At 44.9% G+C, this 23,096-nt stretch overlaps 1 protein-coding gene across 1 annotated transcript in view; it reads right to left on the bottom strand.

Moving 5' to 3' along the window:
- LOC138285803 (adenine phosphoribosyltransferase-like) overlaps positions 1–22,679 on the bottom strand; it is a 204,083-nt gene extending 181,404 nt beyond the window's left edge. Inside the window, exon 1 of the mRNA XM_069226192.1 lies at positions 22,539–22,679. Within this exon, the coding sequence (XP_069082293.1) occupies positions 22,539–22,608 (70 nt within the window). The 5' untranslated portion in view covers positions 22,609–22,679. The remainder of the gene's footprint in view (positions 1–22,538) is intronic.
- Positions 22,680–23,096: the final 417 nt, after the last annotated feature.

The raw sequence follows: 23,096 nt of genomic DNA, 5'->3' as shown, positions 1-23,096 counted from the left end.
GAGACGTCTGCCTCAATATGGAGCCGGTTATATGTAGTTGCCCTCTGTCGTTCAAGGGCCAACCAGCAGTGGCTTGGGCAGCTTAACAGTGGACAGGTTTAGGCTTTAATGGAGCATTGCTAGTTAAGGGAGAAGGGGGTGTCAACCGGCCACAGTTCTTAGTGAACATTTCGGTACCTGGCCATCCTTGTTTCTGTAGTACCCGGTTCAGGGACTGCAGTTGTGTAGACTTCAGGGGAAGAATGCTGCTGCCTCCTAACGACCGCAGTTTGCGCAGCATATCCACTAGTGGTTACAGTTGACAGCTTGACCCTCCATCTCCCACCACAGGGTCGCTCCTGAGCGGCTCATATAATATTGTTATCAATCTCCTAGAGATCTGTTCAGGGAGGTGGCAATCGTCGCTCCCCCAGCCCATCACCGCTGCAATCCGGGCCTCCCGTCCTCGTTTCACACTCGTCCCTCAGCCGTCGCACCTCACCTCTCAGATATTGTCCCCAGCGGTCCGGCATCTCAGCCTGCTTTAGTCACTGCAGCTGCGCTTGTCTTACAGCAATCACAGGCCCTTGATCACAGCTCCTCCTTCTCGCCACAAGAGTGGGCCCACGAGTCACCGGATGGACAACCACCAGTGAGGGGGGGCTCCCTTCTATGCCCCGGTCATCCCAAGCACCAGCGGCCACTCCCAGGTGGGTGCGGGGAAAACAAGGCCACTTACATCATTTTCAGTGGGTAGGCCTCGGTGAGCCTCACCAACAAGTTCGGGCAATATCCGCGGCGTGGGCCAGACCTCCGACAGACTAAGCAATGGGTGAGCATCACCTCTTCATTGTGAGTTAATGGGGCCCCATTTTACAGCAATTGATGCACGGATCAATGCAGATTCTCTAACGCTCGACAGGAGCTCGGAAAGTAATGTCTGCCATTTTTGGTGGCTGGATTCAATCTGTTTCATACACCATTATTGTGACATCCAGATACATGCCAAGTGACCTGTCATTTTGGTGTGTCAGTAGTGTGGCATTGTTAGCGCTTTTGCCCCGCCAAGTAGCAATTGCAAGCAGCAGCATACATGCAAGTTTGGAAAAGCATGTTGCTGGTGGATAGCCAATGTGGGAAGAGCTGGGTGTAGCACAAAGGGGCTGATAGCACATAGGGGCTGGTGTTCACTCTGAGTATGCTGCAGGAAACCGCTCAGCAAAACTCAGCCTACAGGTATAACAGAGATGTCTATTAGATTGCTATAGGTTGCACGTGTTTTATACAATACCCTTATGGAGGTCATACTGAGGTTATGTTTGGAATTGAAAGGTTTCTTTGTGAGGTGGATTTAGCAATGGGAACAGACTGATAATTTCTGGAAATAGAAAGTTCCGGGTTTTTAGAGGCTCTCTGGATGGACAGGTAACCCTGTATTTTCTAAATGTAAGTGGTTGGGAATACACATTAGTTGACTCAACCAGGATGGCAAGATTTGTAGTATCAAATGAGGCCACTGTCAAGCCCACCCAAAATTAAGATGCTGTGGTAGATGAGATTTACTTAGATAGGATGCACCAACTAGTTAAGAGTGAATACTCCTTTAGGTCTACCTGTTGGAAGTGAAAAATGCTCAGGCCCAAAACTTAAGCCACATTTACCTATATTAGAGATGCATAAGTGGCTGACAATTACTCATGCCTAGTGCATGCCCAAAACGTCAGCCAGGTCGACCTGGATCAGAGATGCATAAGTGGCTGACAATTACTCATGGCTAGATACTCCAAGCAGGTGGCTTGCATATGTGTAAGGAGCAGATGTGGATAAGAATTAATCAGAAGATTCACCAAGAGGCAAGGAACATTAGCCCAAATTGCGAAGTCTGGTTTACACAGATGTGAAAAGACAAGGCATCTGATAGTTACTGAGGTGCAGATAGTCCCACAGGTTCACTGAGGAATGAATGCCCCTGTCACATTCACTCCAATGTAACGTACAGAGGCCCCTGGAATTTACTCTGCCTAAAATACCCAAGTATGTTCACTGGGAGTGATTAATCCTATTGTGTCCAACCAGAAGTAAAATGTAAAGTCGAATGATAAGTACCCCTGCTTAACTACACCAGTGGTTGAGAACTACCAAACAAACAAACTACCAAACCAAACTTGATGTTATCTCTTTTGACTGAAGTCTGAAATGTAAGCTGTCCCTAATGTTACACATGTCTTTCATTCTCAGGCCTCATTGAGAACAGCTATCCATCTGAAGCACATATATCACTCTCCTATGCCTCAAATAGAGCTTGTATAAACTTAAACAAAAACCTGCTGCAAAATCACTATCCCACAGATTAAAGATACTGCCAATGTGCAATTTACACATTCCCACAGTAAAACACAATGCCAAGGTAGTAGTTTCCACAATGATTCATCAAAGTGCATGTTTATTTTATGTCAATCTCCACATTGCCCCGGTAAATCCCACAATGTTTTGTCAGTTTCCATCTGCTCCAGACAAGCAGACAATACCATTTCTACCAACAAAGATGGTCAATTCAGAAGAGGAGACCAAATTTACAGATTCTTCAAAGATTTCTCCATAGACAACCAAATACCGGAACTCACCTCTCACCCCACAGATCCCATGTCCACTGCCTACAACTTTCAAAACCGCTTCAACACTTTTTTGGAAAACCATGTCAAAATCCACACCCCAATTAAAACATTTAAGTGCAAGCTAAAGCCTCCAGCACTCCGATACTCTAAAGATCTTGCCAATAAATAAATGATCCATTAGCAGACCGGAAACAAATGGAAGAAAATCTGAACTTACAGTGACCTCACGATACAGAAGTACCTCAGTACAACACGCGGATACATCATCTTATCACCCATAGCTAAAAACTATACCAGCAACATAAATGAAACCACAAACCGAATTCTTTTCAAGGCAATCATGTATTGTATCAACCGCCGACCAGACCCACCTATCCTTCACTCCATAGATAAATGCAATGCCAGCAACCTCTTCTTTATTGAAAACAAAATACGGGAAATTTGAGAGCACATCAACAACACCAAGCCAATTTCATCTATTACGCCCATACCTTCACGAAGAATCCCAAAATGGCCAACTTTCAAAGCCAGATCTCTTACACATCTTTCCAACATAGTGAACTCTGAAGAAGATGATATTTTACCCTTGTCCATCCTCAAAGTTCTTTCTGGTGACACTCTCGCCTGTACTAGCCATTCTCAATACCTCCACCACTCAAGGCTTCTTCTCCGAAGCTCTCAAGACAGGCCCGATCCTCCCCTGTCATTGTCCTTCACTAGTTCTCTTCCTGCTTTTCCAGCCAATAGCAGTTTGTTCACCTGTAGCAACTCCAGATCTCAAAAGATCCCCATCACCTGCAGAATGCCCCATGGTTCCATATTGTCTCCTGTCATCTTCATCCTCTACCTGGAGTTACGTGGGGCTCTACTCACATGACAACAAGGGTTAGCAATAGGTCAATGATGCACAACTCTACTTGAAAGTTGTCTCTGCTTCAGACATCTATCACTCAAACTGCCTGCACATCACCCAGACATGGATGCCCAGCATCTACCTGAAGATCAACCAAGAGAGAATTCCTGTTATTTGAGCACATCAAACAAGAACTGCAAACAAGAAAGAGAACAAGCATGCCTCAATAAAATGAATCTTCATGGGTTCGAACCACAACTTTCACTGTGTCACTTGGATTTACCTTCAACACCAACTGCACCCTCGGGGAACATATTGTCAAAAAACAAAGTCAGTCTAGTACTAGTGTTCTCTGCTGAAGAAAGCGAAACCGTTTACTCTAGAAAGCGACTTCAGAACTGCTGTACTCTCCCATCTAGATGGTGATAACACCCTGCTACATGGCCTCTCAGGCTCTATAGATGTACCTACTTAATGGCAACCTACATAAGCAGCACGTCTCATCCAGGGCCTGAAAAAATATGATCAAATCATCCTCATCCTGGTGAAACTCCACTGGCACACCTTGCCACTTCACTCCACATTCAAAACCATCAGCATCATTTACAAAGATGTCAAGACCAGCACCTTGCTTATCTTCCAGACAAGCTCACCATCTCTGGTGGTTCTCGACACAACCACAGGTAGGACACCATCAGACTGCAGATTAAGATTAAGAAGTGTAAAAAAAACAAAAGAAAGTACAGCATCATACCTTTTTCATCTATGTACCTAGGATATGGGACAACACCCGTGTACCAATCGGACGACCACCAACGCTGCTTTAGGAAAAAGTAAAATACACACCTTTTTAAAGAACACTACATCACAATGCATTAACAATCCACAAAGCAGGTACCTCTCCTATCTCACATTGACTTATGCTTGTCTTTGACCCTGTACAGTTGTTCATTGCCTTTTGGCTAGGTTCTTGCTATAGAAATACCACACAAATTACTTTTTTCATACTATCTCAGAAAACAACATATTGCCGTCATACCAGTTTTACAGTGCATACATGAAACAGATATTGCCACTATTACATTTTCCACATAATTTTAGTAGAGCAGCTGTTTCCAGGAAATACTTTTTCCCAAATTGCCCAGGAAAAGAGCTTATTGCATTGAAGTTTACACCTTGCTCCAGTGAAGTCCATAGTGCCATGTACATTTTCACAATGCTGTATGAAAAAAATGCCACTTGTCCTAATAGAGCACCTCTTGCAATTAAGCCAGTGTCCACATTGCTCCATTAAATTACAATAGGCCAGATGTACGCCCGTTTATAGCAGTCGCAAACAGAGATTCGGCCTGTTTGCGACAGCTAAAGCAGCCTCTATTACTTAGTAATCCATTACCAACTTGCAAAATAGGGTTTGTGAGTTGATATTATGAAGGGTCATGCCAACAGTGTCTATTCCTAATAGCGAGTTGAGGAGGGAATGGGGGGGGGGGAGGGGAGTATGGTTGTTTTACGACCGGAATGCGGTGGCAAAACAATTGCAGTTTACCATCAATTCCAAGTAGGTGGTAAGCCACATGCAAACGGGAAGGGGTCCCCTTACCCCTTTGTGAATGGTAGCAAAAATGTTTAAGAGCACGGACCACTGCCAACCCTTAAAAAATTAAACAGAAATGTTTAATGTTTCTATTTGAAACTCATCCCGTTTTCCTTTAAGGAAAATGGGCTGCATTTTAAAAAAAATGCTTTATTTGAAAAGAAAATACAGACATGGTGGTCTGCTGTCCCCAGCAGGTCACCGTCCCTGTGTTATTGCCCAATCCCAATGGGTTGTACATTGCGACCTGCCTCATGAATATAGATGAGGCAGGCCAATTGCGCCCCCATTCGGAATCGCTAAGTGTGTCTGTGACACATTAGTACATTTCCTTTTGTGACTCACAAATTGCGAGTCGCTAAAAATGTGTAATTTGCGAGTCCCAAAAGGAAATGGTCGTACATCTGGCCCGTACTGCCATTAGGAAAGATAACACATTGCACAATAAAGCACACATTGCATTTTCCACATTACTCTTGTAAAATAGACATTATCAAGCTAGTTACCACAATTCCCCATACTCTATAAGAGCAGTAACTTATAATGCCAGTTTTCGCATTGACACAGCACATTACATATTGATAAATTACTGAGCTAAATTACACATTTGCCATAAAGCAAAAATATCGATTCTAATCTTCACATTGCCTGACTAAAGTACAGACTGCTGCACTAATTTCCTCAGTTTCCCCAATGGCCCTAATTTAACACATGCTAATGCACCCAATTTCACAATGCACCAGTAAAACAATAATATCCCTACCAAGTAGAATTATCAACTGTCTCCAGCAACACTAACAATGAGGGGTCCCCTTGATGGCATTAACTAAAACAAAGTGGAAAGGACAATTATATGGGTCCACCTTTTCGTCATATGCCAGAGGAACTGTAATCTGGATAGCCCCCGGGGTCCCATATACTGTGTCCCGTAAACAGTGTGACCTAAACGGGCGGTACGTAGTTCTAGAAGGTACTTTAGACGGCGACCCACTAGCCCTGATAACTTTATACACTCCTAATACAAATCAACGTGACTTTTTAGGGACACTGGGCAGTAGCATGCTTAGTGACCCTGCAACAGATGCCATATGGGGCGGAGACTTCAACTGCGTTATGGATATCTTGAAAGACCGCTCTACCCCCCCACTGGAACGCGCCCGGCTAAACGAGCATCGCTGGATCTGATAGAATGGGCTGCTAATAACAGGCTAACTGAAATATGGAGAACTTCCCATCCCACATTACGTGAGTACTCGTTTTATTCACCAGTACACAAACTCTACACTAGGCTAGATATGTTCTTCGCTACATCTAACATAATCCCAAAGGTAACTACATCTGGCTACCTAGCGCGCACTATATCAGACCATAATCCACACTACTCCATGCTGCTATGGGGCTATATTCATACCTGCATTCCAACGTGGCGCCTACAGCCAGACGCCTTGACTGACCCCCCCTTTAACACAGAATTGGCCACATGCCTGTCGACCTATTTCTCTCTAAATAAAAATACAACATCAACCCGAGCTACTGAATGGGATGCCCATAAAGTAGTAGTTAGAGGGCATTGCCTGGCAGCATCGGTGGGCATTAAGAAAATGCTGTCCTCAGAATTATTAAAATTGGAAACCGAAATACATAGGGCGGAGATTGAAGTCTCAACAAATAATACACCGCCAGAAACACTTATACCACTGAAAGCAAAATACAGAGAGACAGACAATAGTCTTGGTAGACATGACTATAGACATTTCAAAACGAGACAACATGCTGAGGGGGACAGATCGGGCAAACTTCTGGCGTGGTTGGTGCGTAAATCACCACAATCATCGCCGATAGGAGCTATCAAACTACAAACAGGAATAGAGGTCAACACTCAAGCTGACATCAACAAGGCCTTCTATACGTATTATCACACGTTATACCAATCTTCTATCCCTCCCACAGAACAGCAACTGGCCGAATTCCTAACTCAGATTCCTCAAAACTCGAGCATCGTCAACAACGCGGATATCCTAGACGGCCCCATCACTATTGAAGAGCTTCGCTTGGCCCTCTCTCAGATGGCACGAGGCAAGACCCCTGGCACAGATAGTTTACCACCAGAATATTATAACTCGCAAAGCACTCACCTGTTACAACCCCTGTTAGAGGTGTTTAATGAAGCGCGTAATAGAAAACAATTGCCAGGCTCCATAAGGGAAGCACTAATAGTGGTTCTACCAAAACCGGGGCGGGATCCTTTAGACGTCAGATCATATAGACCACTCTCTTTGTTGAACACTGATTGCAAACTTCTGGGAAAAATCCTAGCAAATAGATTGCTCCCCCATCTACCAAACTTGATACACACCGACCAGTCGGGATTTATCCCGGGAAGAAACACTTTTATTAATATAAGGCGCCTAATTCGTATCATGCACAACACCACTGACCCAGAGAGTGTGACTGTGTCACTAGATATCGAGAAGGCGTTTGACACGCTGGGCTGGGAATATCTATTTAGCACCCTCAAGACGTCTGGATTCCGGAGTGGCTTCATCAATTGGATTACCACACTATACTCCAAACCAACAGCCCGAGTCAAAACCGGCCAGGTAGTGTCGGAAGCCTTTCCTGTGAACAGAGGAACAGACAAGGCTGCCCGCTTTCACCATTGCTATTCGCAATAGCTATGGAACCACTTGCAATTAAGTTCAGGAGATACGCACATAAATGGGGCATAAGGGAGTTCGATACATATCATATAATTTCCTTGTATGCAGATGACGCCTTGGTATATTTACGCAACCACTCTGACTCCCTGCCCAAGATAATGCATATACTAGATAGGTCCGCTCTTGTATCTGGCTTACGTGTGAACTGGTCTAAATCCTGTATCTTTCCCCTCACTTGTTTGCCCCCCGAACAACAAACACCACCTCCCATGCACCAATTACTATGGTCGTACCAAACCTTCAAGTACTTGGGTGTCCAAGTGTATCATTCTATGGCAGACCTAAGAGAAGGTAACCTAGATAGGCTACTCCGTTCCACCCGAGGTTCCTTGGCATTTTGGAGTTCCTTGCCCTTATCGCCCATGGGCCGGATAGCAATAGTCAAGATGCTAATATTACCGAAATTCTTATATTATTTCTCGGCACTCCCGTTGGCCTTACCACGCACGTTTTTCCACAAAGTACATTCCCTACTAACTGACTTACTCTGGGGCAGAGACAGACGCAGAGTAGCCCTAAACACCACGCAATACCCACAAGAGGAAGGTGGCTTGGGTATGCCGAACCTTGAGCTATATTATGCAGCAGCCCAACTTCAATGGGTCACCAAATGGCTCAACGAGCCGTCTAACACAGAGGTTGCAGCAATAATGGATTACATAACCCCTACAAAGATATTGGCATGGTTATTAACAGGTCTCCCTCACCTACGACATAATACTCCCCTGCTTAGCTCGGCCAGACATTGCTGGAAGAGATATGTACAAGGCAAAATGCCACCCCTCCCTAATTCTCCCTTAATCCCAGTATCACAGCTACCGGGCTTCCACGCCTTATCCTCGCATCATGACGTACGAACGGTTAATACCCTGAACACAGGAGACCTATATAATGATTCCAGAGCAATCAAGTTCGCAGATCTGACGGCTGCGGGGGTAATGCAACCACAAGCCTTTCTGACATTCAATGTCATCAATAATCTCCTACGCAACATATGGGGCTGTGGTCAAAATGAACCAAACTAATCCCTCCTACTTTCTGCAATACTTTCTATGGGAGAGGCAAAACGCACTGTTACTAAATTATACAAAATCCTCCTATCAAGAAGCTGTAAAGCTCTAACCCAGGTCAAAATTCGTTGGGATTCTGCTCTTCCTACACCAATAGCACAAAAATCCTGGGACACAGCCCTCACCTCGATCAAGTCCGTATCTCGCAACTTTAGACTAAGATACACGCAATTTAATTATGTGCATCAGGCTTATCTCTCTCCAGCTCATATTCATAAAATATACCTAGGAGTTAACTCCATGGGGGTTATTCTATCTTTGGAGGAGGTGTTAATCCGTCCCAAAAGTGACGGAAAAGTGACGGATTTACCACCAGCCGTATTACGAGTCCATTATATCCTATGGAACTCGTAATACGGCTGGTGGTATATCCGTCACTTTACCGTCACTTTTGGGACGGATTAACACTCCTCCAAAGTTAGAATAACCCCCCATATGTCCAAGATGTGCTGCCCCTGCAGCAACCTTCTACCATATGGTCTGGGAATGCCACACGATCAACACTGGCTGGAACCAAATCGTCACTACAACTATTGACCTTACAGGCCAACCGCTTACCCAGACTCCAGAATCCTGTCTGCTTAATATACGATACCGCACAAAAAAAGATAAACATGTCCACAAGTTTGTAGATTTAGCATTCGTGACATACAAACGCCTGATAGCTACACACTGGAAGGCCCCAAATGCCCCTCCCCATTCCCTCTGGCTACGTGACTTGCATGATTACACATTGGCGGAATCTCAAACTCTGAGGCAATCACAGCATAGAGGTCAGACACAAGGTGGGATTGAAAATTGGGATCTCTTTGTAGTTATAATTGAATCTAGGGATGACAAATACCCACCATGAGTTATACACTTCAATAATCTTAAAATAAGCTATCCCTAGATCTATACACATTAACTGAATCTGCCAAGAATAGATCCAAACTATTGCATCACTAGGCCTAGCCCACACCACATTTACCCATCGTCCGACCCATGACACAACTATCCCCCTATACCACAGAGCACACACGGGAATGTAGCCCTCGGGGCCTGTACAGCTTCACGCTCCCACTATCATAATGGACGCCAAAGTATATACCTAAGAATATTAATCATCATGTCAAATGTTACTAGTTATAGAATGTTTACGGAAGCCAGTACACTGAAATATAACTATGCTGTGTAATGTAATGTACAAACGTTAGAAGATAGGTGACTTTTCACCAAAATGTATGTAGTGTACTGCTATTTCCAGACCCTGTTTTATATTAAGTTTAATAAACAGATTGAAAAAAAAAAAAAAACAATGAGGGGTCCAGGCATTATGACAATTACATCATGGCATACAATCCTAGGCCCATATACACACAGTACACAAAAACACAATGGCATGTAATTAATGCAGGATATCTCACACACACACACACACACACACACACACTCACTGATAGGCATACAGATGCACAGTGGCACACATCCACCACGCAAGTTCACAGATACCCAACTGTGAGTATCCCTTGCCCCCACTCTTTAGCGATATCTGCTTTGCAACATCTCCATGCTACAGCGCGTGCAGAGAAGCAGCTGCAATTCGGGCATAGATCATTGTTAAGGCAGTGCAACAAGATGCAATACAGGGGGTTCAGAGCAGAGCCCACGATCTAAGCTGCTACCCATGCTGCTACTGCAGTCTACTACAAAGAGCTTTTGACACTGACCCTTTGTGGAGCTGGAGGGATGCAATTTTGCTTCAGCAGTTTTAAGCACAAAGATGGGATGCATATAGAGCAGCTGATGGGAAAATACCATTTCATTACTATATGTTAATCTAACCACTGCTGTGCATGGCCGAAGGATGAGGTTGGTCGCAGGGCCCGAAGCCAACTCCTATAATCACCCAACACCATGCTGAGCATGGCCTTTGGCCATGCGTACCAACCACTATAACCACCCAACCCTGCATAACCCCCCTCCTCAGGCCTATACCAGCCCAGGAGACCCTATCCCCCAGGGCACTGCATAAATATTGATTTTTTTGGGGGGCGGGGGCTGCTTGGCCCTCCCAGCCAAACAGCCTAAACAGTTACATTTTTTTGTGCCTCCCTCCCTAGGCTGATCTCACCCTCTACCCCATCCCCCCGAGGACGACCCCCCCCCGGCCTAATTTGTTATTTTGTGGGGGGGGTCCTGCAGCCACCCTCCCTAAGCCGATATTGGCCCAAGGACCCCATTCCCCAGGCGCAGCCAAATTATGCATTTTTGGGGGGGGAGGAGGTCATGTGCCCTCCCCCCCAGCCGATCTCACTCCGGGGACCCCATCCGCCAGGGCAAACATAAAATTTTTTTGGGGGGTGGAGAGGGTGGGCCACGTGCACCCCCCCCCCCCTTAGGCCACTCTCCCCCATGGGGACCCCATCCCCCGAGGTCTTGCGTAATTGGTTTTTCTTTTGGTGGGGGCCCTAGGCAGATATTGGCAGCAGCCGTGGTCTTGCCTATAGGGGATGTGAAGAGCCTCCTTGCCAGTACTATAGACGACTATGTCAATACTATATTTTGCCATATAGTAACAACAGGGCTGCCAAACAATAGGATCACAATAACAAGTAATAACAGAGATGGTGAATAATTTAATGGTACAGGTGTGGCAGTATGGAATCAGTTGAGAGTAAGGGATCCAGATATCCCCGATGTGGGAGGTATGATGAGTCAAACAATGGGAAAAGATGAGAGTTTTAGAATATATGGACAGGATTAAAAATATGTGGAAAATGGAGATGGAGGAATTCAACTTGCAGAACTGTAGGATTTGTTTTTCACACTGTCAAGAATAGTCTGCCTGAAGATATACAAAATAAATTAGAAGCTGTAGTAGCAATTAAAAACTAAGAATGGGCCAGAGATACAACAGGCATTATTTTACATTAGGTAAAAAAGAAAGATGAGAAAGAGAAGAAGAAGAAGAAAGAAATTTATGAATGCACTGCTGCTAATCTGGCAGCTCAAATGTTAGAAAAGCAGGTTAAAAAAAATAAAAAAAAATAAATAAAAAAAAGAAGAAGGGGTACTGGGAGCTAATATCGTAACTTAAGCAGTTCAAGCTGCGGTCCCTCCAACGGTGGCATCACAACCATTATATATAGCCACTCTGGTGCCTGAGACACAAATACTGCCATACCCGCAGCGTCCCCAATTACAACAACAAGGTATGGGTAGAGGAAGGGGCCAAATGAGAGGCGGAGATAAAAAAAAATATGACAGGTTTCTATTGAAGGAGGAAATGACATCTTTTAGGGGAAAGTCACTTCAAGAAGTCCAAGCAAGACAACAATATGCAGTATTAATATCAACAACAACAAGGCACCCATTATGGTCTTCAGGCTTCTTTAGGTCAACAGCACCTGCCTATGCAGCTAGTTGCAACACAATTACAGCCATAGACACCGATGTGCTACCAGCAAATTTCCCAGCAGACCTTGCCTCCTCCCTCTGGATCAGTGCAAATGCCTACACCCAAGGTGATGCCCGACAAATGATGGGAGGAATGATTGTACAAGGAGGCAATCCATTTCTAGATACATGATAGCCAGGACCTGAGACCCTAATGTGCCCTGTAATATCCAGGACCTTCAATCACCAACAGGAGTCAACGGCACAAAAACAATGTATACTGGGGGAAAAGAATATATACGTTTTTGATTGACACATGGGCTACAAAATCATGCATCAGAGATCAAGGATTGCCGCTTTCAAATAAATATATGGACGCACAGGGGTTCTCAGGTGAAATAATAACAGTTACATATACCTGAGATGTTCCAGTCCACATTGGGGATACAATAATCTCTGAATCTTTGTTATATGCCCCTCAGGCCCCTGCAAAGTTATTGGATAGAGACAGTTACATTTTGTCAAGATGGATCAATGCTTTGTTCTACTCCCGGGGTACCATTAAAGTGCATGAGACTCAGAACAGCACCAAAGAAACAGGACCCACAAATAATAGGGATCCCATTTGGTTAGAGATACCACCTAAAAAATCTGAATACCCCAAAGCTAATGAAGGAGCGGTTGTAGTACTCCTATTGATGATGTGCATAAAGATGACAAGCAAATTTGGCATATTGGAAGCAGTAGATCAGGGAAGATGGTCAGCTATAATATTCACCAGGGACAAGAATATTAGGCATAACAGATGACATATTGTTAAATGACGATTCAAGATCCACAGAGATTGTGTTCGAAGAAGAAGTAGACACAGAAACACAGGTGGAGACACTGCCCCCGGAATTCCCAAGGACCACAGTAGAGGATGTGAATGTCTGTCTTGCTAGCATGCCATCCCTGTTATGCTCCTTGGATCCAAGTGATGTAGGACTGATATTAAGTGCAGAACTATTTAAAATAAAACTAAAAGATATTGTGCAGTTACCTTGAGTAAACAGTATTCTATCTCTTGTGAAGCCCAGGAAGGAATAAGCATGACTATACAAGCATTAGTTAGACAAGGGGTTTTGTATCACTCTTCTTCACCATGTACTACACTGATTTTTCCTGTGCGCAAAGTTAATGGGAATTCTTGGAGGATGGTCCAGGATTTCCAACCTTTAAATGCTATTGTGTTACAAGAATTTCCAGTGGTAGCTGATCCTTCCGTTACCCTCACAAAAATACCCAAGGGTGGTAAGTATTTCTCTGTCATAAACTTGAAAAATGCTTTTTTTAGCATGCCATTATATCCAGAGAGTCATTATTTGACTGCTTTCACATTTTCTGGGACCCACTATTTACACTCTCAGTTACCTCAATGGTATTGTGTGTCCCCGTCAGTGCTTAACAGTGTTCTTAGAAATGACATGACAAATTTTCAATGTGACAGTACAATTTTACAGTACATTGATGACTTACCTGTATGTAGCCCTGTCGCGTAGGTTCTCATCATCCTAATGAGGTTACTGGATTTGCGCGGCAGAATCGCTTAGATTGTGGGGTACTACGTACAATTCCACACCATGTGGTGGCTGTCTGCCTAATCCGGGTTTTCCGGCTAACTAGCAGCACCTCATCTCCACCCAAGAGCAGGGATGATTGTGGCAACCGGGCGCATGACAATAAAGACTCCTCAGGGGGAAGCGTGGTTGATCAGATCTTATCCCTTTTTCTCAGTTACATTAGTCTCACACAGGCAAAGACAACATAGGCAGAATATAGTTCAATAGGGGTTTATTTAAGTAAAATGGGTCTTAGATAAAGTGGCATGTATGGCAATAACTAGGATGATAAAACACAATAAAAGCAAGAGCGTAACAAGGAGTGTGAAACACAAAAACAGTCCCACCATACCGTCACTAGGGGGGGGGATATATAATTATCCAACCTACGCTATGTTCGAGCACAGCATAATAAGCCTAACCCACCCTTCAGGTTTCCCCCGGGAAAATATCATCCTTCATAACTGAATAAGGAAACTGGTAGTCTAGAAAGACACCATCCCTATATAGGCCAGGGGTTCAGCCATCTAAGCAAGCAGCTGTAGCTGAGCAATCAGCATGCAGTCGTGGTCACCTGGCTGGAATCTCCCTCTAACGTGTATGGAACAAAGGAGTGTTTTTATAATAAAACAGTTGACATTCTAAGAAATGGCCCCCGCGTGAGTGTGTATGTCTCTGTGAATGTTGGAGACACAGCTTACTACTTTTGCCAGCAACCCTATCTGACTGCAGCCTTGAAGAAAGCACAAAGTGAAATGAATGAGAACATAATGCTTTCCTAGGTGAAAGAACAATTAGATAGAGAGAAAGAAAACAACACCTTAAATGTGGCTATTGCTAGAAAAATGAAGCGATTCAGAATAAAATGTAACTGGGCCAAAGTGCACAACGGCAGGCCTAGTTTGCTAAAATAACATGTCTAAGATATGACTAAAATAGCTATACAACAGCCCAACCCATGAGGAGTGCGTCCAAGATGCTGTGAACTTGTTAACAGTTCTAGCACACAAGGGATACAAGGTTGAGAGGAGGAAATTGCAGTTTGCACAGGAAGGAGGGCAGGAGTTAGGGCAACTGAACTCAGCAAATGGGAGACAGATAACAAAAGAGAACGATAGCTGCCCGCAACCAGCCACTGCCTCAAACTGTAAAAGAAATGCACAAATGTCTAGGATTGTGCAATTTTGTGAGAGAGTGGGTTTTTGATTATAGCTCTGGGACAGCGCCCTTATACCGAATGGTAAAAGGGAAGCACTCACAAGCGCGCCTATACAGTGGACACCAGAACTGATACAGGTATTCAATGACTTGAAAGAATCCATTTCCTCTGCACCATTGCTGGCAACGCCAGACTATGGAAAAGAGCTCTTTTTGTTCTCACATACAAATGGGACAACTATGACAGCTATCCTTACACAGAAATAACAAAAGGGGCATAAGCCAATTGTTTATTTTAGTGTTCAATTACATGACATTATGAGAGGACATTTTCCCTGTGAGCAGTCCCAAGCAGCAGCAGCCTTTGCTGTAAAGAAAGTATCAGCAATAACGGCTGGTAACCTCTCCCAATTGTATGCTGAACATGCCCCTTTTGCGGTTTTACAGAAAGCTAAGAGCACTCCAACAACTCAAAAGGCGTCCAGATATGAAGTCATACTCACCAATGCTGCTATTAAAATAGTGCTTGTTCACTCTGTCAACCCTGCGCAATTTCTGGTAGAACTGCTAAAAGACACAGACCATGATTGTGCAACACATGAGGAACAACATGTTGTCCATCACAAGAGACACCAATTGAAGGTAGCAGAGTCTATATATTGATGGATCTTCTATGATAGATTAGGCGACATGACTTGGACACACAGGTTCAGCCATAGTGGAACCTTACCTAATGTGATGCACTCCGTACTGCAGTACTTACCATTGCCTTCACAGTTCTCTGTCCAAGCAGTGAAATTACATGCCCTGGTACAGACATTACAACTAGTGTATCAGATGAGGTTACAATATATATGGACTCAGCATTTGTAGCCTCTACTGTCCATTCTGGGATAACAAGGTGGCAGAGAAGAGGTTCTCACAAGAGTAATGGTACTCCAGAAGCTCATGGCCCCTTCTACAACAACTAATAATGGAACTGAGAAGAGGGGTGAACAAAGCAGTGGTAAATTCCAAGTGCATAAGGGGGCTTGAACAGTGGCAGCCCGTCCTTTAGGGCGGAGGGGCCACGCCCCCCCCCCACCTTTTGCCCCTCATGAAGAGTGTCTGTCAGGCTAAATAAAGGTCAGCCTGACAGACACTCTCCATGTTCAGCTCAGGCAGCCAGGAGCAGACATGCGTGATTTGCGCACACTCCTGGCTGCCTGAGCTGAACTTTGCTGGGCTGAGGAGGTCACAGCTCCTATGGGCGTGACCTCCTCGGCTCAGCAAATGTGCCTTGAGGCCCTCCCCTGGGTGACGAGGAAAGCGTCACCAATTGACACTCTCCCTGGGTGCTTCATGTTTAAGCCCTGAAGTGCCCAGGGCGAGTGTCAATCAGTGACACTTCGTCACAGAGTGGGGTGGGGTCAGCAGTCTCACTGACCCCATCCCACTCTGTGACGAGGCTGGGACTGCTGCCTTCCCTCATTGGCTGAGGGAAGGCAGCTCCAGGCTCCCAAGTACAATAATTTTGTTCGACAATGAAAGGATCCACACTTATAGGCGCCCTACACAGTACTTCAGGCTACTCCAACAGCTGTAAAGGTCCACAAGTTGAAACACTGGATTCACAGGACAGATATCAGACTAGCTCAACACAACGTCCTTTCTCCTTGATATGTGTAAGGAGAGTGGGGTATGGACTCCCCTTTAAGAGACTTAAAAGAATATCATCCTAGGTGTGGTGGGATCTTCGTTGAGACAATAAGCCCTCTAGTCTAGCATGTTGTTTCTATTTTCTATTAATGTGTATATTTTTTCCATTTGTGTTGCTGATGCTAACTCTCCTTAAAAGACAAGGGTCTGCCCAGTAGTCTGATGAATCAGATGTTGCTGACCCCCCTCCTTAACAGACAATGGTCTGCCACGTATTCTGATAAATGAACCATCGCAAGCAGTAGTATCCCCTTGGAAACCTACAAATTATTAAGGCCAAAAAGAGACATTTCTCAGCACTCTATGCATCACTTGTGGAGCCACAACATGTGGCACAAAAGTGTACATACAACAGTTACATCACATTTCAAAGCATCATGCTTTGTTTGTACCCTTACACCACACGCTGTTGATAGTCAAGAAATAAGAAGGGTTCAAGAATGCCCATTCCCCATATATTTGATAACCCTGATGTCATGTTACATCAAAGCAAGAGAGCAATTTCATGGCTGGAATTTTTCAACAAAAAAAATGGAATTCTACAGTAACGTTAGAAGAACGATCTCAATCAAAGTTTCAGGATTTTAGCCAGCTTGAAAAGCCAGGAATTCTCAGACAACAGAAATATACACTTAAAACAGTGGCAGACGCAGGGCTGCAGACTAGGAAATGTAATAACGAGAGTGACTCCACCTGTGAACAGTGACCACAGTTAACAGTTAACATTCCAGGCTCAGGTTTATGTCAGGGGGCAGTGGAGGGGAAATATGATGATAGACTGACCTTCAAGGGAGTTGAAGGAAATATAAATCATTATACAGTATATAATCAGATATGTACAAATTTTACCCGTAAATGGGATTTTGAGGTATTCTCATACATCTTTTTGGATCCAGTTCCACTCTCTACACATATTTTCCCTTCCAAAGAATACATAGGCCATCATTAGAACCCTGGAGGTGAGTGTTAAAGCAGCGGTAAAAAAAAATGGGATTTGGACTCTGGCGGTTAACGCCATCCAACACCACCACTTTAACACACCGACCACCAGGGTGGTAACAGCTGCTGGGCTGGAGACTTTGGCTGGTAGCCATGGCGGCGGTATGCTGGCGGCCGTCGCTCTGGCGGTAGGCGGTCAATACCGCCAATGTTGTAATGAGGGCCTTAATGTGCTTTAGAGGAAATGGGACACAGAGTAAGAGGAAATGGGACACAGAGTAAGAATGAATAAGCATTGATGGATACTTGTTGGGTATGTGGTACATCAGCATATGTCCAGTTGCCATACAGCTGGAAGGGCCTGTGCTCCAATACCATACTGGTGTCCCAGATATTGAGAGTTCCACTACATGACAATATAACAGTGGACGATATCTGTGCACATGCAGAGTAGTGACAACATGCTCTAGTACATAGATGGAAGAGGGATGTATGCCAATACTTCACCTTAGATGTACAATCAGTGCCGGATGAGTACAGGTTGTCTCTCCGGGAGGATTGATGCCTCCCCCACAATACATAGCCAAAGCTCGTTGGTTACAACTAACTAGATATGAGTTAATGCTACTAGGAAACAATACAAAGAATGGATTCAATTCCATCAAAGAGGAGCTTCTGAATATGCGCAGCACCGTTATGCAAAACAGGATGGTGTTGGACATGCTGTCATTGGAGGTGGGGTATGTGCCAAAATAGGGTCTTCCTGTTGTACGTCCATCCCAGGAAATGAACATCATAGATGACACAAGGATAGATCAGAAGGATATAAAAAATAAAAATTCAACAAGAGGGTAGAATGTGGAGATAGGGAACAGAATCCTAACTCCATCTCGTGAAGAGAATCCATTTTGTTTCATTCAACCAAACAAGCGTGAAAACAAACTCATAAAGTATGTGCTATATCCCGAGTTTCAGTACATGGTCACAAGGCATAGACAACAAAGAACACAAACAGTTGCAAGAAAAATGGGTTATCTTATCTATAAACACCCCAAGCCCAGGGAGTGTAGGGCGTCACTTCCAAAAAAGCTAGAGGCTGAGGAAAAAATTCACATTGTAACGTATGAACCAGCTATTTGTATTCAATGCCTGTTGAAGTGTATAAATATTGGATGCAGTCAGATTATCTTTGAGACTCTCCCTTGGATGTATGTGACTTTGCATGCAGCACTACAGTGGGTCTCCCGGACATGAAATACTGAGAACCCAAGACGAGAGGCTATGATAAAAAATGTTAAGGGCAGAGAGAGGAAAATTCCCCAGAGTTGACAACCTGCCTTGCTCTTTTTGGCATCCTAGGTACTGTCCCTCTTGCCCCTGGTCTCAGTGGCCATGAAGACACAGACTGGAACAAAAAGCCTCTAAGAACCATGGTTACGTTCAATAGTTTAACTTTGTGCCATTTCCTGATCCATCAGAAGTGAGGAGGAGCCACAAGTGGGTCAAGTGGTTGTGAATGTTTTATGATTTGTCTTGGCGTTACTGCGATCACTGACGCCATTTTATTTGCTTATGTTAACCGTAGTACCAATCTGTACCCAAGGGAGTAGCCAGAAAGTTAAAATACCCCCCCACATTGAACAAAGTCCTATGGCACCAAGCAAGCAAAGGAAGTCACTGCATCCCTCCCCAGAACAGCTTGCATGTCTCTTACATCCAAGCAGCTATCCATTCATTTTTCCATCCAACGGTTGATATCCACTACTTCATCTTTACATTCTGTCACCAGTCGTGGCGTGGTAAAGGGGCGGGACGGCGGATAGCGTGGCAGGGGGACAACACTAGGGAAAACATTAATTTTAAAAAAATAAACAAAACCTTACCTGACTCTCCCTCCCCGCGCCGTTCTTCGGGCTCCACTTGCAGGCACATGCTCCCACCCTGCCCTGTGGCCAATCCTAACGCTTCTCTCATGCTGCTTGCAGCATGAAAGCAGCATTAGGAATGACCGGACCGCCCCGTCTTTGCACTCCCAGGCAGACTGGGAGCATGGGCCTGCTGTCTTGGAAAGAGTTCAGTGTGCATGTGTGTTTGGCCGGCCCGTGACAGCCAGCCAAACATACATGTGCACTAAGGGGAGTGCACAGCACTCCCTCTCCGTCCCTGTCATCCCCCATGGCACTGCCCCTTTAAAAATAAAACAATAGTAAACATTTTTTTATTATCATTTTATTTTTAAAGGTTTGCAGCTGCTGCTGTTGGGGGAGTGGGGAGGGCGACGCTGCTCCGCCATAGTGGAGGAGCCACCGGCTGTCTGTCACCCATTCAATCTTTTAACCATCATTCAGTCTGTCACCATTCAGTCCGTCCATTTGTACGCTGATCCATATCCAAACCTATACATCTTCAAACATATCTGTCAAACCTATCCATCCATGCTATCACTCACACTCAGTCATCCACCCTTTCACTCATCCACCCCCCTTTTCATCCATCCATCCATTCTTGCGCTCATCCATCCACCCTTTCACTCCACCCACCCACACTTTCACGCTATGCATTCACCCTCTCACTCATCCATCCATCCACTCAGCCATCCATTCTTCGACTTATCCACTCATCAATTCATCCATTTACAATTTCACTCATCCATCCTTCCACCCGTTCACTCATCCATCCGTCCACTCCTTCATTCAGCCACCCAGCTACCTTCCTTGTCACTCATCAATCCATTCTTTCACACATCCATCCTTACAGTCCTTTACTCCATCCATCCAGCCTTTCGCTCACCCATCCATCCATTTACCCTTTCCCTCATACATCCACACATTCACTCATCCATCCTTTCACTTATCCATCAACCTGTTAACTCATCCATCCATTCAATCATCTATCCATCCTCCTTTTCACTCATCCATCCTTTCACTCATTACATCTATCCACCCATCCTTTCATGCACTCACCCTCCTACCCTTTCACATAAACTATGAGCCCTTGTCTGCCGAGCTATAGACAGAAGAGGCCCATCAAAAACCCCACCCCCCCTGAAGCAGCTAAAGCTGGGGGCGCGAGGGGTGTAGTATCGGTTTCAGCCATGTGAACTCCCCCGGCGTCAGTGTAATAATAAAAACCTATACATTTGCTCTATGTTCATGTATACCTTAGAATTTATGTTCACCGTGTTCCTCTGGTTACTCGACTCGGTGACTCACAGAGTCTTGATTTCTATTTATTTTTAAATAAACTTGTTCAGGCATCAAGTGGCCGTGAGACTACATATTTTTCTTCGACGGAGTTAACCTTATGATGTCTCGTGGGGGGAAGGCTGTGTGACGCCGTGCTACCCCTTGCAATTTAGTGAACCAATATCCTCACCCGCAGGGGTAGGAAGACGGGCTCGAGATCAGCCTTCTGGACTGGGAAGTAAACCCTAAAACAACCCTAAGTGAGAAGGTCTGTGACAGAAATGGCTATAGGGCTAGAGTCAAACACACAGTGATGGGACTAGATTACTACGGGATATCAATATTAAAACTGATCTATTTGAGCAAAACGTGCATTTTCATGGATAATTTAATCCAATCTGAGAGTGAAAGATTTACAATAAACCACAGATAATAATCTGTCAGAGGCACCATCCTCTCCAGCGCCAGACACATGACCTAATATGCTCCAGTACCGGACTTGTGACCGACACTACCCCAATTGCAGTCTGTCACATAACATCCCAAGGCGACTCTCTGCCCCAAGGCGTTAATGCCATCCCTTCCTCAGCATGGGCTGGGGGTACAAAATTACTGCTATTAACAGATGTGCATTATTTTGGACATAGTGGTGACTTGCCCCTGAATTTCCAAGAATCCTGCTTACTCACGGAAAAAATGCTTTAGAAATATTTCCAAATTGCCAACCACTTCCTGGGTGTTGGGACGGATGGTGCAGAAGGCTCCATTCACGTTGAGACAGTTGTACGTAGTCTTCGGCTTTACGCTGTTTGCGGAGTACTATTGCTCCAGTATTTGAGTTTCTCCTGACTGTATTCGTTTTTGCCTCCGTCGCTTCTCCTGGGACGGTGTTTCTGAATTCACTTACTCTGTTCCACGAATAAATACAATAAGTTCAATTCTTGCTCCCTCGGAAGAGGTTTACTGACGTGACCCGTTAGCTCTAATGTAAGCAAGGACATTGATCCGCGTACACCTCCAGTTAAGTTGTAAATGGCAGTCGCAGTTAAAGGGCACTGTGTCCCTCGCACACCTGGGCCCGGGTGCCACTGCACCTGCTGTACTGACAGCTACACCACCTGAAAGTGGTGCAAGAAAAACAACGAGGACTGTGAAAGATGCCATCCATGCCTATATTTAGCCACCTGACCCCCATATCAACAGGGTCATCGACTTCGGCCCTGGAATGGCCGAAGGTGACCCTCGTGACCTCGGGCAGTTGGCACCGGCAGCTTCGCAAGCCCAGCAATCTCCTTTGCTAAGAAATACACGCATTTCTCGTTTTATGGAATGATTTTAGTATCTGATCTACAATTTACTACAAAGTACACTTTTCAAGTAATGACCCTTCTATGCTGACTAGTGCAAAACTGAGGTTACGAGATGACGCTATGGCGTCATTATTTTCTTGTTTTGGTTTTTTTTCAGCAAATAATGCATTCTGGGAGGTATAGACTAGGTTCACTCAGCGGAAACAAATGGGAATATTAAAACCAGGATGTGTTTAGGGTGAGGAACACAGAGGCATCCGGTGACCTTAATTAAAAGTGCCCAGTTCAGGCCGCCCAGCCTTAGATTGTCTCAGTGCATATTTATATTTTCCCGTTACCTTCGATCGACTCTAACAAACACTGGCTTTACTAATCAATCGATCGATAAGGAATGCACTAATCTAACATACACTAAACAAAGCAGGAAACGCTCACGTCTGTTGTTGGTCGTAGGGGATGCATCGTCCTCTGAGGGACCGCTTTCCATAGTAGAGGGGGCGGCCATGCTGTACCACGAGAACCACGCACTCGTCGGAGAGCCTGATGGAAAGGCCACGTCACCCGTATGGGGGAGGAGGGATGTTAGAGAAGACGACCCCTTGGTGTTCTCCCTGTCCGGGACGAAAAGTATTTTTCAGAGGCCAAGTGGCCAATCAGGCTAGCCACGGCCAGCGCGAGATCTCCTCCCCCATTGCACCTGGGCGACGTCTAGTCCCGGGTAAGGGATGGGTATTAAGGAGGGCTCATTCGCCTGTTCGCCTTCTATTTCAGCAGCAGAGAAATGAGGAGGAAGGCCCAAAAGATTTTCTCAGAAGTCTACTGCTGGTGCTACGGAGTACTGGGTAGCCAAATATCTCGGCTGAATAATTTTGATTCTACCACCCTACACTTCAAGTGCCTGCAGCTTAATCCAGCAGTTCTTTTGGGTCCATGCTCTCTCCATTCCTCACTGTGTACCCATTCTCTCTCTTCCTCGTTCTTTCTCAAAAGTCT

Source organism: Pleurodeles waltl, chromosome 3_1 (genome assembly GCF_031143425.1).
Source record: "Pleurodeles waltl isolate 20211129_DDA chromosome 3_1, aPleWal1.hap1.20221129, whole genome shotgun sequence".
Lineage (NCBI taxonomy): Eukaryota > Metazoa > Chordata > Amphibia > Caudata > Salamandridae > Pleurodeles > Pleurodeles waltl.
The sequence above is the reverse complement of the archived record's forward strand: the minus strand, read 5'-3'. Positions and strand labels throughout refer to the sequence as shown.